The sequence below is a fragment of the Gallinula chloropus genome, assembly GCF_964237585.1.
Source record: "Gallinula chloropus genome assembly, contig: HAP1_SCAFFOLD_658, whole genome shotgun sequence".
Taxonomy (NCBI): Eukaryota; Metazoa; Chordata; class Aves; order Gruiformes; family Rallidae; genus Gallinula; species Gallinula chloropus.
This window is the reverse complement of record NW_028168092.1, coordinates 4,213-18,939: the sequence shown is the minus strand read 5'-3', so window position 1 is coordinate 18,939 and position 14,727 is coordinate 4,213. Positions and strand designations below refer to the sequence as shown.

The 14,727-nt window shown below is 65.4% G+C and overlaps 1 protein-coding gene across 1 annotated transcript; it reads left to right on the top strand.

Moving 5' to 3' along the window:
* Nucleotides 1-455: 455 nt before the first annotated feature.
* Nucleotides 456-13,857, top strand: PSMC4 (proteasome 26S subunit, ATPase 4). The gene is made up of 11 exons (XM_084281161.1): nt 456-507; nt 1,293-1,391; nt 2,399-2,585; nt 5,380-5,526; nt 6,721-6,830; nt 6,911-7,004; nt 8,086-8,253; nt 8,954-9,030; nt 10,217-10,385; nt 12,146-12,201; nt 13,625-13,857. The coding sequence occupies exons 1-11, from the start codon at nt 472-474 to the stop codon at nt 13,736-13,738; spliced, it is 1,257 nt and encodes a 418-aa protein (XP_084137287.1). The 5' UTR covers nt 456-471; the 3' UTR covers nt 13,739-13,857.
* Nucleotides 13,858-14,727: the final 870 nt, after the last annotated feature.

The following is a 14,727-nucleotide window of genomic DNA, read 5'->3' as shown; positions in this document are numbered from 1 at the left end:
GCCTCAGAAATGGGGATTTGGGCTCAGAAACGGGTAATATGGGCTCAGAAATGGAGAGTTTCACCTCAGAAAAGAGGAGATTTGCCCAAAAATTGGTGGGTTTGCCTCAGAAATTGGGATTTGGGCTCAAAAATGGGCGATTTGGGCTCAGAAATGGGGAGTTTCCCCTCAAAAATGGGGATTTGGGCTGAGAAATGGGGAGTTTCACCTCAGAAACGAGGAGTTTTGCCTCAGAAATCGGGATTTCGCCCAGAAATTGGGAGTTTTACCTCAAAAATGGGGAGTTTCCCCCCCCCTCCCCAAAGCCGCAGCTTCACCTCAGCGATGGCGGCTGCGGGCGATCCACGGACTCCGCTTCCCGACGGCCCCCGCGGCTGGGCGGGAAGGAGGAAGAGGAGGAGGAAGAGGAAGAAGGGGCGGGGCCTGACCGACCCCCTGGTTCCGGTTCCGCCGCCGTCCCGCGCAGTCACCATGGAGGAGCTGGGGCTGCTCCTGGACAAGGCGCAGGTTGGGGGGGGGGGGGGGAGGTCCTGGGGGTCCCGGGAGGGGTTTGGGGGGGGGCGGGAGGGGCTGAAGGGGGTCTGGGAGGGGTCGGGAAGGGGTTGGGGGGGGTCTCGCACCCCGGGAGGGGCTGGGGAAGGGGGCTGGGGCCTCCCCCAGCCCTGGGTGCCCCCCCCCTCCCAAGTTTTGGGGTGCCCCCCCCACCCCTGGGTGCCCCCCCCCAAACTCTGTGCCCCCCCCCACCCCAGGACGAGGGTCTCACCCCTCCCAGACCCCCTTCGGCCCCTCCCGGCCCTTCCCAGACCCCTCCCGAGACCCCCTGGGTGCCCCCCCAAACTCTGACCCCCCCCCCCCCCAGGATGAGGGTCCCACCCTCCCGACCCCTGGGTGCCCCCCCCCCAATTTTTGGGGTGCTCCTCCACCCCTGAGTGCCCCCCAACCCCAATCCCTGGGTGCCCCCCCAAACTCTGTGCCCCCCCCCCCACCAACCCTCTTTCCCCCACCCAGGACGAGGGTCCCACCCCCCCGACCCCTGGGTGCCCCCCCCAAGTTTTGGGGTGCCCCCCCGGGTGCCCCCCCACCCCTGGGTGCCCCCCCCCCCAATTTTTGGGGTGCCCCCCACCCCTGGGTGCCCCCCAACCCCAATCCTTGGGTGCCCCCCCCAAACTCTGTGCCCCCCCCCACCCTCTTTCCCCCCACCCAGGACGAGGGTCCCACCCCCCCGACCCCTGGGTGCCCCCCCCAAGTTTTGGGGTGCCTCCCAACCTCTCTGTGTTCCCCCCCATCCCCAGGATGAGGGTCCCACCCTGGCCCCCCCCCGCCCCCCCACAGCTCTGTCCTTCCTGGTGCCCGAGCCTGAGGACCTGGAGGATCTGTACAGCCGCTACAAGGTGAGGGGGGAGGGGGATTTGGGGGGGGTCCTGAGGGGTTTGGGGGTGTCCAGAAGGGGTAGGGGGCATCCAGGGGGGCAGGGGAGGGTCCAAAGGGGTATTTGGGGGGGGGGCTGGGGGGAGAAGGTTGGTCAGGAGGTCTGGGGGGAGGGAAGGTTCAGGGAGAGGGAGGTTTGGGGGGGTCCTGAGGGGGATTTGGGGGGGTCCTGAGAGGTTTGGGGGTCTATGGGGGGGAGAATGTCCTTGGGGAGGGTCCAAGAGGGGGGTTGGGGGGGTCCTGATGGGGGAGAAGGTCCTCTGGGGGGGGGGGGTTGTGGGGGGTCCAGGTCGGGGGGGGGCTCATCAAGGGGGGATTGGGGAGGGAGAAGGTTTGGGAGGAGAAGTTGTTGTTGGGGTCACCATAGGCCCCCTCCCCACTGTCTGTCTGTCCCCCCCTGATGTCCCCCTGTCCCCCCAGAAGCTGCAGGGTGGGTCCAGGGGGGTTTGGGGAGCAGGTGGGTGAGGAGAAGGCGCAGGGAGGAGAAGGTTTGGGAGGAGACACCGTGATTGGGGTCACCAGGGGCCCCCTCCCCGCTGTCTGTCCGTCCCCCCAGCTGTCTGTCTGTCCCCCCCTCATGTCCCCCTGTCCCCCCAGAAGCTGCAGGGGGGGGTCCAGGTCAGGGGGAGAAGATCCAGGGGGGGTTGGGGAGGGAGAAGGTCCAGGGAGGAGAAGGTTTGGGAGGAGACTCTGTGGTTGGGGTCACCATAGGCCCCCTCCCCACTGTCTGTCTGTCCCCCCAGCTGTCTGTCTGTCCCCCCCTCATGTCCCCCTGTCCCCCCAGAAGCTGCAGGGTGGGTCCAGGGGGGTTTGGGGAGCAGGTGGGTGAGGAGAAGGTCCAGGGAGGAGAAAGTTTGGGAGGAGACACCGTGGTTGGGGTCACCACGGGCCCCCTCCCCGCTGTCTGTCCATCCCCCCAGCTGTCTGTCTGTCCCCCCCTGACGTCCCCCTGTCTGTCCAACCCCCCCAGAAGCTGCAGCAGGAGCTGGAGTTCCTGGAGGTGCAGGAGGAGTACATCAAGGACGAGCAGAAGAACCTGAAGAAGGAGTTCCTGCACGCCCAGGAGGAGGTGAAGAGGATCCAGAGCATCCCCCTGGTCATCGGCCAGTTCCTGGAGGCCGTGGACCAGAACACGGCCATCGTGGGCTCCACCACCGGTGGGCGGGGCTTGGGAGGGGTGGGCGGGGCTTGGGAGGGGTGGGTGGGGCTTGGAGGGGTGGGGCGGGGCAGGGGGAGGGGGCTGGAGGAGGTTCGGGGTGGTGGGGGCGTGGGGATGGGCACTGGTGGGCACTGGTGGCCATGGGGATGGGCACTGGTGGGCACTGATGGCCATGAGGATGGATACTGGTGGCACTGGGAGGTCACTGGTGGCCATGGGAACGGATACTGGAGGTCACTGGTGGCACTGGGAGGTCACTGGAGGCCATGGGGATGGATACTGGTGGTTACTGGTGGCACTGGTGGCCATGGGAATGGATACTGGTGGTTAGTGGTGGCACTGAGAGGTGACTGGTGGCCATGGAAACGGATACTTGTGGCACTGGGAGGTCACTGGTAGCACTGGAGATGGATACTGGAGGTCACTGGTGGCCACAGGGATGGATACTGGTGGTTACTGGTGGCACTGGGAGGTGACTGGTGGCCATGGGGACGGATACTGGTGGCCCTGGGAGGTCACTGGTGGCCACAGGGATGGATACTGGTGGTTACTGGTGGCACTGGAAGGTCACTGGTGGCCATGGGAATGGATACTGGAGGTCACTGGTGGCCACAGGGATGGATACTGGTGGTTACTGGTGGCACTGGAAGGTCACTGGTGGCCGTGAGGATGGATACTGGAGGCCACTGATGGCACTGGGAGGTCACTGGTGGCCGTAGGGATGGATACTGGTGGTTACTGCTGGCACTGGGAGGTGACTGGTGGCCACAGGGATGGATACTGGTGGTTACTGCTGGCACTGGTGGCCATGGGGATGGATACTGGAGGCCACTGGTGGCCATAGGGATGGATACTGGTGGTTACTGGTGGCACTGGGTGGTCACTGGTGGCCATGGGGACACCCTGTGATGGGGACACCTGGTCAGGGTGACACAGGGTGATGGTGACACATGGTCAGGGTGACAAGTGTCACCTGGTTGACACCTCCAGTGTCCCAACTACCCCATGTAGATCCTGAGCACCAGGAGCTGGGTGGCTTTGGGGACCATCAGTGGCCTTGGGGACACCTGGTGATGGTGACACATGGTCAGGGTGACAAGTGTCACCCGGTTGTCACCCTCAGGCTCCAACTACCACCTGTAGCTCCTGAGCACCATCAGCCAGGAGCTGCTGAAGCCCCAACACCCGTGTGGTCCTGGGGACAACGGGGACCACTGGTGGGGGTGGGGGTGGTGACACCCGGTCAGGGTGACACCGGGTGACACTTGTCACCCGCTGTCACCCTCAGGCTCCAACTGCCACCTGTAGATCCTGAGCAGCATCAACCAGGAGCTGCTGAAGCTCCAACACCCGGGTGCTCCTGGGGACAACGGGGACCACTGGTGGTGGTGGGGGTGGTGACACCTGGTCAGGGTGACACCGGGTGACACTTGTCACCCGCTGTCACCCTCAGGCTCCAACTACCACCTGTAGATCCTGAGCACCATCAACCAGGAACTGGGTGGTCTTGGTGACCACTGATGGTGGTGGTGACATGGGGTGGCCTTGGGGACATGGGGTGATGGTGACACATGGTCTGGGTGACACAGGGTGATGGTGACACGTGGTCAGGGTGACAAGTGTCAGCTGGTTGACACCTCCAGTGTCCCAACTACCCCATGTAGATCCTGAGCACCAGGAGCTGGGTGGCTTTGGGGACCATCAGTGGCCTTGGGGACACCTGGTGATGGTGACACATGGTCAGGGTGACAAGTGTCACCCGGTTGTCACCCTCAGGCTCCAACTACCACCTGTAGCTCCTGAGCACCATCAGCCAGGAGCTGCTGAAGCCCCAACACCCGTGTGGTCCTGGGGACAACGGGGACCACTGGTGGGGGTGGGGGTGGTGACACCCGGTCAGGGTGACACCGGGTGACACTTGTCACCCGCTGTCACCCTCAGGCTCCAACTGCCACCTGTAGATCCTGAGCAGCATCAACCAGGAGCTGCTGAAGCTCCAACACCCGGGTGCTCCTGGGGACAACGGGGACCACTGGTGGTGGTGGGGGTGGTGACACCTGGTCAGGGTGACACCGGGTGACACTTGTCACCCGCTGTCACCCTCAGGCTCCAACTACCACCTGTAGATCCTGAGCACCATCAACCAGGAACTGGGTGGTCTTGGTGACCACTGATGGTGGTGGTGACATGGGGTGGCCTTGGGGACATGGGGTGATGGTGACACATGGTCTGGGTGACACAGGGTGATGGTGACACGTGGTCAGGGTGACAAGTGTCAGCTGGTTGACACCTCCAGTGTCCCAACTACCCCATGTAGATCCTGAGCACCAGGAGCTGGGTGGCTTTGGGGACCATCAGTGGCCTTGGGGACACCTGGTGATGGTGACACCTGGTCAGGGTGACACCGGGTGACACTTGTCACCCGCTGTCACCCTCAGGGTTCAGCTACGACCTGTAGATCCTGAGCACCATCAACCAGGAGCTGGGTGGTCTTGGTGACCACTGATGGTGGTGGTGACATGGGGTGGCCTTGGGGACATGGGGTGATGGTGACACATGGTCTGGGTGACACGGGGTGATGGTGACACATGGTCAGGGTGACAAGTGTCACCTGTTGTCACCCTCAGGCGCCAACTACCACCTGTAGCTCCTGAGCACCATCAACCAGGAGCTGCCAAAGCCCCAACACCCATGTGGTCCTGGGGACAATGGGGACTACTGGTGGGGGTGGGGGTGGTGACACCCGGTCAGGGTGACACCGGGTGACACTTGTCACCCGCTGTCACCCTCAGGCTCCAACTACTACGTGCGCATCCTGAGCACCATCGACCGGGAGCTGCTGAAGCCCAACGCCTCGGTGGCCCTGCACAAGCACAGCAACGCCCTGGTGGATGTGCTGCCCCCCGAGGCCGACAGCAGCATCATGATGCTCACAGCAGGTCAGGGGGGGACCCCAAAACCCTGGGGGGGACCCCAAAACCTGGGGGGGACCCCAAAAGCTTCTCAGAGGAGGGGACAACAGCTCCTGGGGGGACCCCAACATCTCCCGGGGGTGCGGGAGCAGGTCCTGGAGGGACCAGCAGCATCATGATGCTCACAGCAGGTCAGGGGGGACCCCAACACCCTGGGGGAGACCCCAGAAATCTGGGGGGACCCCAAAACCCGGGGGGGACCCCAAAAGTTCCTCAGAGGGGGGACAACAGCTTCTGGGGGGACCCCAACATCTCCCGGGGATGGGGAGGTCAGTGGGGGGTGGTGGATCCTGGGGGGACCGGCAGCATCATGATGCTCACAGCAGGTCAGGGGGGGACCCCAACACCCTGGGGGGGGACCCCAAAACCCGGGGGGGACCCCAAAAGCTCCTCAGAGGGGGACACAACAGCTTCTGGGGGACCCCAGCATGTCCTGGGGATGGGGTGGTGGGTCCTGGGGGGACCAGCAGCATCATGATGCTCACAGTAGGTCAGGGGGGACCCCAACACCCTGGGGGGGACCCCAGAAATCTGGGGGGACCCCAAAACCCGGGGGGGACCCCAAAAGCTCCTCAGAGGGGGACACAACAGCTCCTGGAGGGACCCCAACATCTCCCGGGGATGGGGAGGTCAGTGGGGGGTGGTGGGTCCTGGGGGGACCAGCAGCATCATGATGCTCACAGCAGGTCAGGGGGGGACCCCAAAACCCTGGGGGGGACCCCAACACTCTTGGGGAGACCCCAACATCTGGGGGGAACCCCCTGGCCCCCCCACTCGCCCATTGACCTCCCATGATGGGTGGTGGTGGGACCCCTGTTGACCCCCCGTGGTGGGTGCTGGGTGGGTTTTGGGCCCCCCCATGGGTGATGATGGGTGTTGAACCTCCCCCACAGTTGGGTGGGGGTCCCACTGGGTGGGTGGGGGTCCCCATTGACCCCACCTGACCCCCCCAACCCCCCATGGGTGGTGATGGGACCCCCATTGACTCCCCATGATGGGTGGTGGGACACCATTGGGACCCCGTTGACCCCCCGTGGTGGGTGCTGGGTGGGTTTTGGGCCCCCCCATGGGTGATGATGGGTGTTGAGCCCCCCCATGGTTGGGTGGGGGTCCCGCTGGGTGGGTGGGGGTCCCCATTGACCCCCCCTGCCCCCCCCCCAGACCAGAAGCCAGACGTGATGTACGCCGACATCGGGGGGATGGACATCCAGAAGCAGGAGGTCCGTGAGGCTGTGGAGCTGCCCCTCACCCACTTCGAGCTCTACAAGCAGGTGAGACCCCCACCCATGGGTGGGCTGGGGTCACAGTGGGGTCCTGACTCACCCATGGGTGTCCCCCACCCCCCCCTCAGATCGGCATTGACCCCCCCAGGGGGGTCCTGATGTACGGACCACCCGGCTGTGGGAAGACCATGCTGGCCAAGGCTGTGGCCCATCACACCACAGGTGGGTGGGTGGGTGGGTGGGGGTCTTGGGGGGCTTCTGGGGTGGGGTGGGGGGCACCCTGGGGTGGGGGTGGGGTCTTGGGGGTGGATCCATGGGGTCCCAGTGGGTTCTTTGGGGTCCTGGTGGGCTCCTCAGGGTCCTGGGGGGTTCCTTGGGGTCCCGGGGTGGTTCCTTGGGGTGCTGGGTGGTTCCTTGGGGTCCTGGGGGGTTCCTTGGGGTCCTGGGGGGTTCCTCAGGGTGCTGGTTGCTCCTTGGGGTCCCAGTGGGCTCTTTGGGGTGCTGGTGGGTTCCTTGGGGTCCTGGGGGGTTCTTTGGGGTCCTGGGGGGTTCTCTGGGGTCCTGGGAGGCTCCTTGGGGCCCTGGTGGGTTCTTTGGGGTCCTGGGGGGTTCTTTGGGATCCTGGTGGGTTCCTCAGAGTGCTGGTGGGGTCTTGGGGGGCTCCTCAGGGTCTTGGGTGGTTCTTTGGGGTCCTGATGGGTTCTTTAGGGTCTTGGGTGGTTCTTTGGGGTCCTGATGGGCTCCTCAGGGTCTTGGGTGGTTCTTTGGGGTCCTGTGTGGTTCTCTGGGGTCCTAGTGGGCTCCTTGGGGTCCTAATGGGTTCTTTGGGGTCCTGGGGGGCTCCTCAGGGTCCCGGTTGGATCTTGGGGGTCCCGCTTGGGCTCCTGGTGGGTTCTTTGGGCTCCTGGTGGCCTCCCCAAGGTCCAGGTGGGTTCTTTGGGGTCCTGGGGGGCTCCTCAGGGTGCTGGTGGGTTCTTTGGGGTCTTGGGGGGTTCCTTGGGGTCCTGTTGGGTTCTTTGGGGTCCTGATGGGTTCTTTAAGGTCTTGGGTGGTTCTTTGGGGTCCTGGGGGGTTCTTTAGGGTCTTGGGTGGTTCTCTGGGGTCCTGGGGGGCTCCTTGGGGTCCTAATGGGTTCTTTGGGGTCCTGATGGGCTCCTCATGGTCCCGGTTGGATCTTGGGGATCCCGGTTGGGCTCCTGGTGGGTTCTTTGGGGTCCTGGTGGGTTCTTTGGGGTCCTGGTGGCCTCCCCAAGGTCCGAGTGGGTTGTTTGGGGTGCTGAGGACCCCCTTTGGGTGCCCCCAGCCGCCTTCATCCGTGTGGTGGGCTCGGAGTTCGTGCAGAAGTACCTGGGGGAGGGTCCCCGCATGGTGCGGGACGTGTTCCGCCTGGCCAAGGAGAACGCCCCGGCCATCATCTTCATCGACGAGATCGACGCCATCGCCACCAAGCGCTTCGACGCCCAGACTGGGGGTGAGGGGGGAAGGGGGGGGGCTTTGGGAGGGTTTGGGGCTGGGATGGGGGGTCCTGGGACCTTCTGGAGGGGTCTTCGGGGGGGTTTGGAGGGGGTTTGGGGGTTGGAGGGGCGTGAGGAACCGCCTGGAGAAGCTCAAGGTGGGGTTCTGGGGGGCTTTAGGGGGTCCTGGGGACCCCTTGGGGGTCTTTGAGGGTGAAGAACCACCTGGAGAAGCTCAAGGTGGGTTTCTGGGGGATCTTGGGGGGGTTCTGGGATGTTCTGGGGGGTCTTTGGGGGCCACCCAGGGGGATTTGAGGGGGTTTAGGTGGGGGTTCGGGGTTGGATGGGCATCAGGAACCTTCTGGAGAAGCTCAAGGTGGGGTTTGGGGGGGATTTGGGGGGGTCCTGGGAACCCCTTGGGGGTCTTTGGGGGTGAAGAACCTTCTGGAGAAGCTCAAGGTGGGGTTCTGGGTGGGTTTAGGGGGTCTTGGGGGGGGTTCTGAGGGGTCTTTGGGGGCCACCCAAGGGGGTTTGGAGGGGATTTAGGGGTTGGATGGGGGTGAGGAACCTTCTGGAGAAGCTCAGAAGGTCCTGGGGGTCTTTGGGGGTGGTTTGGGGACCCCATGGGGGTCTTAGGGGTTGGGGTGGGGTTGAGGAACCCCAGGGTGGCCCCTTGGGACCCCCCCCAGCCCCGTGTCCCCCTGTGTCCCCCCCCAGCTGACCGGGAGGTGCAGCGGATCCTCCTGGAGCTGCTCAACCAGATGGATGGCTTCGACCAGAACGTCAACGTCAAGGTGGGACAGGGGGTCCCCAAACGTCCCCGGGGGTCCCTGAGGGTCCCCAGGGTCATGGTGACACACTGAGGGTCCTTAGGCACATCCCAGGGCTCCGTGGGGATGTCTCCAGGGGTCCCCAAAGGTCCCTGAGGGTTCCCAAGGTCCATGGTGACACCCCCAGGGGTCCATGGTGACATCCTCAAGGGTCCCCAGGGGTCCCCCAAAGGTCCCTGAGGGTCCCCAAGGTCATGGTGACACCCCAGGGTGATGTCCCCAAGGGTTCTCCATGGCCATGTTGATGTCCCCAAGGGTCCCCAAGGTCATGGTGACACCCCAGGGTGATGTCCCCAAGGGTTCTCCATGGTCATGGTGACACCCCGATGGTCCCCAAGGGTCCATGTTGATGTCCCCAAGGGTCCATGGTGACACCCCAAGGGTTCTCCATGGCCATGTTGATGTCCCCAAGGGTCCCTGAGGTCATGGTGACACCCCAAGGTTGCCTCCCAAGGGTTCTCCATGGCCATGTTGATGTCCCCAAGGGTCCATGTGGATGTCCCCAAGGGTCTCCATGGTCATGGTGACACCCCAGGGTGATGTCCCCAAGGGTTCTCCATGGTCATGGTGACTCCCCAAGGGTCCCTGAGGGTCCCCAAGGTCATGGGGACACCCCAGGGTGACGTCCCCAAGGGTTCTCCATGGTCATGGTGACTCTCCAAGGGTCCCTGAGGGTCCCCAAGGTCATGGTGACACCCCAGGATGATGTCCCCAAGGCTTCTCCATGGTCATGGTGACTCCCCAGGGGTTCCCAAAGGTCCCTGAGGGTCCCCAAGGTCACGGTGACACCCCAGGGTGATGTCCCCAAGGGTTCTCCATGGTCATGGTGACTCCCCAAGGGTCCCCAAGGTCATGGTGACACCCCAGGGCGACGTCCCCAAGGGTTCTCCATGGCCACAGTGACACCCCAGGGGTCCATGGTGACGCGCCAAGGGTCCCCAACGGTCCATGTGGATGTCCCCAAGGGTCTCCATGGTCATGGTGACACCCCAAGGGTCCCTGAGGGTCCCCAAGGTCACGGTGACACCCCAGGGTGACATCCCCAAGGCTTCTCCATGGCCCTGTCGACCTCCCATGGGTTCTCCATGCCCAAAGTGACCTCCCACGGGTCCCCCTGCCCCCCCTGACCCCCGTGTCCCCCCCTGCCCAGGTGATCATGGCCACCAACCGCGCGGACACGCTGGACCCGGCGCTGCTGCGCCCGGGGCGGCTGGACAGGAAGATCGAGTTCCCGCTGCCCGACCGGCGCCAGAAGAGGCTCATCTTCTCCACCATCACCGGCAAGATGAACCTCTCCGAGGAGGTGGACCTGGAGGACTGTATCCTGGGGACAAGGAGGGGACAGGGGGACGTCTGGGGGGGACATCGGGGCTGGGGGAGGACACCTGGGGGGTGACCAGGGGGGTTGGGGACATGGGGAGGACGTTGGGGACACAGGGAGGACATGGGGGTGGTGGGACATGGGATGGGATGAAGCTCTCCCAGGAGGTAGACCTGGAGGACTGTGTCCTGGGGACAAGGAGGGGACAGGGGGACGTCTTGGGGGGACATCTGGGGGGTGACAGGGTGGCAGGGGACATGGGGAGGACGTTGGGGACATGGAGGGGACATGGGGGTGGTGGGACATGGAATGGAATGAAGCTCTCCCAGGAGGTAGACCTGGAGGACTTGTGTCCTGGGGACAAGGAGGGGACAGGGGGACGTCTTGGGGGGACATCTGGGGGGTGACAGGGGGGTTGGGGACATGGAGGGGACATGGGGGTGGTGGGACATGGGATGGGATGAAGCTTTCCCAGGAGGTAGACCTGGAGGACTGTGCTCTGGGGGACATCTGGGGGGATATCTGGGCTGGGGGGGGACATCTGGGGGGAGACAGGGGGGTTGGGGACATGGGGAGGATGTTGGGGACACGGGGAGGACATGGGGAGGACATGGGGGTGGTGGGACATGGGATGGGATGAAGCTCTCCCAGGAGGTAGACCTGGAGGACTTGTGTCCTGGGGGACAGGGGGACACCTGGGGGGGACATCTGGACTTGGGGGGGACATGGGGGGACACCTGGGGGGTGACCAGGGGGGTTGGGGACATGGAGGGGACATGGGGGTGGTGGGACATGGGATGGGATGAAGCTCTCCCAGGAGGTAGACCTGGAGGACTTGTGTCCTGGGGGACAGGGGGACACCTGGGGGGGACATCTGGACTTGGGGGGGACATGGGGGGACACCTGGGGGGGTGACCAGGGGGGTTGGGGACATGGGGAGGATGTTGGGGACATGGAGGGGACATGGGGTTGGTGGGACATGGGATGGGATGAAGCTCTCCCAGGAGGTAGACCTGGAGGACTTGTGTCCTGGGGACAAGGAGGGGACAGGGGGACACCTGGGGGGGACATCTGGGCTTGGGGGGGACATGGGGGGACACCGGGGGGGTGACCAGGGGGGTTGGGGACACGGGGAGGACATGGAGGGGACATGGGGGTGGTGGGACATGGGATGGGATGAAGCTCTCTGAGGAGGTAGACCTGGAGGACTGTATCCTGGGGACAAGGAGGGGACAGGGGGACACCTGGGGGGGACATCTGGGCTTGGGGGGGACATGGGGGGACACCTGGGGGGTGACAGGGGGGTTGGGGACACGGGGACACTGGGGACAAGGTGCCACCAGGACGTGGTGACCATGGGGATGGGGTGACACTGGGGACATGGTGACACTGGGACGAGGTGCCAGGGGGACGGGGGGACAGGGGGGGCAGGGGGACAGGGGGACAGGGGGGACAGGGGGACGGGGGGACAGGGGTCGGGGTGACAGGGGGGACAGGGGGGACAGGGGGACGGGGGGGACAGGGTGACAGGGAGGACAGGGGGACGGGGTGACAGGGGGGACGGGGACAGGGGGACGGGGTGACAGGGGGGACATGGTGACACTGGGACCAGGTGCCCTGGGGACAGGGGGGCAGGGGGACAAGGGGGACAGGGTGACGGGGTGACGGGGGGACAGGGGGACAAGGTGATGGGGTGACAGGGGGGACAGGGGGACAGGGGACCCTTGGTGGCTGTTCCTCCTTCACCCCCCACCCCAGACGTCGCCCGGCCGGACAAGATCTCCGGAGCCGACATCAACTCCATCTGCCAGGAGGTGGGAAACTGGGGGGACTGGGGGACACTGGGGACACTGGGGGACATGGGGGGGGTGTCCCAGGGGGTGACACTTGTCCCCCTGTCCCCAGGGGGGACACGCTGGCCATGCAGGAGAACCTCTAGATGGGGTGACCCCAGGGGGGTGTCCCCATTCCAGGGGGGATTCCCCATTCCAAGGGGGGTTTCCCCATTCCTGGGGGGGTTTCCCCACTCCAGGGGGGTTTCCCCATTCCAGGGGGGTGTCCCTGTCCCAGGGGGTGTCCCAGGGGGTGACACTTGCCCCCTGTCCCCAGGGGGGACACGCTGCCCGTGCAGAAGAACCTCTAGATGGGGTGGCACAGGGGGTATCCTATGGGTGTCCCCACTCCAGGGGGGGTTCCCCATTCCAGGGGGGGTTTCCCCATCCCAGGGGGGGGTTTCCCCATTCCAGGGGGGTGTCCCTGTCCCGGGGGGTGTCCCAGGGGGTGACACTTGTCCCCCTGTCCCCAGGGGGGACACGCTGGCCGTGCAGAAGAACCTCTACATGGGGTGGCACAGGGGGTGTCCTATGGGTGTCCCTGTCCCAGGGGGGGTGTTCCCATTCCAGGGGGGATTCCCCATCCCAGGGGGGGTTTCCCCATTCCAGGGGGGTGTCCCTGTCCCGGGGGGTGTCCCAGGGGGTGACACTTGTCCCCCTGTCCCCAGGGGGGACACGCTGCCCGTGCAGAAGAACCTCTAGATGGGGTGGCACAGGGGGTATCCTATGGGTGTCCCTGTCCCGGGGTGGGGGTGTCCCCATTCCAGGGGGGATTCCCCACTCCAAGGGGTTTCCCCAGCCCGGGGGGGGTGTCCCTGTCCCGGGGGGTGTCCCAGGGGGTGACAGGTGTCCCCCTGTCCCCAGGGGGGACACGCTGGCCGTGCAGGAGAACCTCTACATGGGGTGACACAGGGGGTGTCCTATGGGTGTCCCTGTCCCGGGGAGGGGTGTCCCCATTCCAGGGGGGTTTCCCCAGCCCAGGGGGGGTGTCCCTGTCCCGGGGGGTGTCCCAGGGGGTGACAGGTGTCCCCCTGTCCCCAGGGGGGACACGCTGGCCGTGCAGAAGAACCTCTACATGGGGTGACCCCAGGGTGGTGTCCCCATCCCCGGGGAGGGGTGTCCCCACTCCAGGGGGGATTCCCCACTCCAGGGGGGATTCCCCATTCCAGGGGGGTGTCCCTGTCCCGGGGGGTGTCCCAGGGGGTGACAGGTGTCCCCCTGTCCCCAGGGGGGACACGCTGGCCGTGTAGAAGAACCTCTAGATGGGGTGACACAGGGGGTGTCCCATGGGTGTCCCTGTCCCGGGGTGGGGTGTCCCCATTCCAGGGGGGTTTCCCCAGCCCGGGGGGGGTGTCCCTGTCCCGGGGGGTGTCCCAGGGGGTGACAGGTGTCCCCCTGTCCCCAGGGGGGCATGCTGGCCGTGCGGGAGAACCGCTACATCGTGCTGGCCAAGGACTTTGAGAAGGCCTACAAGACGGTCATCAGGAAGGACGAGCAGGAGCACGAGTTCTACAAGTGACACTCTGGGGACAGGCCTGTCACCTCCCCCAGCCTGAACCCCCCCTCTGTCACCCCCCCCCCCTCTGTCACCCCCCCTCTGTCACCCCAAAATAAAGGTGTGGAGGTGGTGGCACCACCAACCCGACGGGGTCTGGGTGGGGATGGGGGGACGTGGGGGTGGCCGTGGGGACACTGAGGGGGACATGGGGGTGGCCTTGGGGACACAGGGGTGGCCATAGGGACTTGGGGATGGTCTTGGGGACACAGGGGGGTGGCCTTAGGGACCTGGGGATGGTCTTGGGGACATGGGGGTGGCCTTGGGGACACTGAGGGGGACATGGGGACATGGGGGTGGCCTTGGGGACCCTGGGGATGGTCTTGGGGACACAGGGGGATGGCCTTGGGACACAGGGGTGGCCATAAGGACCTGGGGATGGCCTTGGGGACACAGGGGGGTTGGCCTTGGGGACATGGAGATGGCCTTGGGGACATGGGGGTGGCCTTGGGGACATGGGGGTGGCCATAGGGACCTGGGGATGGTCTTGGGGACATGGGGGTGGCCTTGGGGACATGGGGGTGGCCTGGGGACACAGTTGGGGACATGGGGGTGGCCTTGGGGACATGGGGGTGGCCTTGGGGACACAGTTGGGGACATGGGGGTGGCCTTGGGGACACACGGGTGGCCTTGGGGACGTTCTCAGTGGCCTTGGGGACACGGGCACAACCTGGGGGGGTCTGGGGGACATGGGGGTGTCCCTGGGGGTCCCCCCAGGTGTCCTTGGGGGGTCCCTGGGGGGGGGTGGTGGGGTGTCCATGGGGGGGGGTCCCTGGGGGTCTCTGGGGGTTCCCTGGGGTGTCCATGGGGGTCTCTGGGGTGTCCCTGGGGGGGGTCCCCAAGGTGTCCCTAGGAGTGTCTTTTGGGGAGCCACAGGGGTGTCCATGGGGTGTCCCTGGGGGTCCCCAAGGTGTCCCTGGATGGGGGATCCCCGGGGGGGGGGGGGGGGGTGT

Coding starts and splice junctions, on each gene's coding strand:
- PSMC4 (XM_084281161.1), top strand. CDS start 472: ATGGAGGAGCTGGGGCTGCTCCTGGACAAGGCGCAG. Junction 1,392..2,398: donor ATCTGTACAGCCGCTACAAG/GTGAGGGGGGAG, acceptor CAACCCCCCCAG/AAGCTGCAGCAGGAGCTGGA. Junction 10,386..12,145: donor GGAGGTGGACCTGGAGGACT/GTATCCTGGGGA, acceptor CCCCCACCCCAG/ACGTCGCCCGGCCGGACAAG.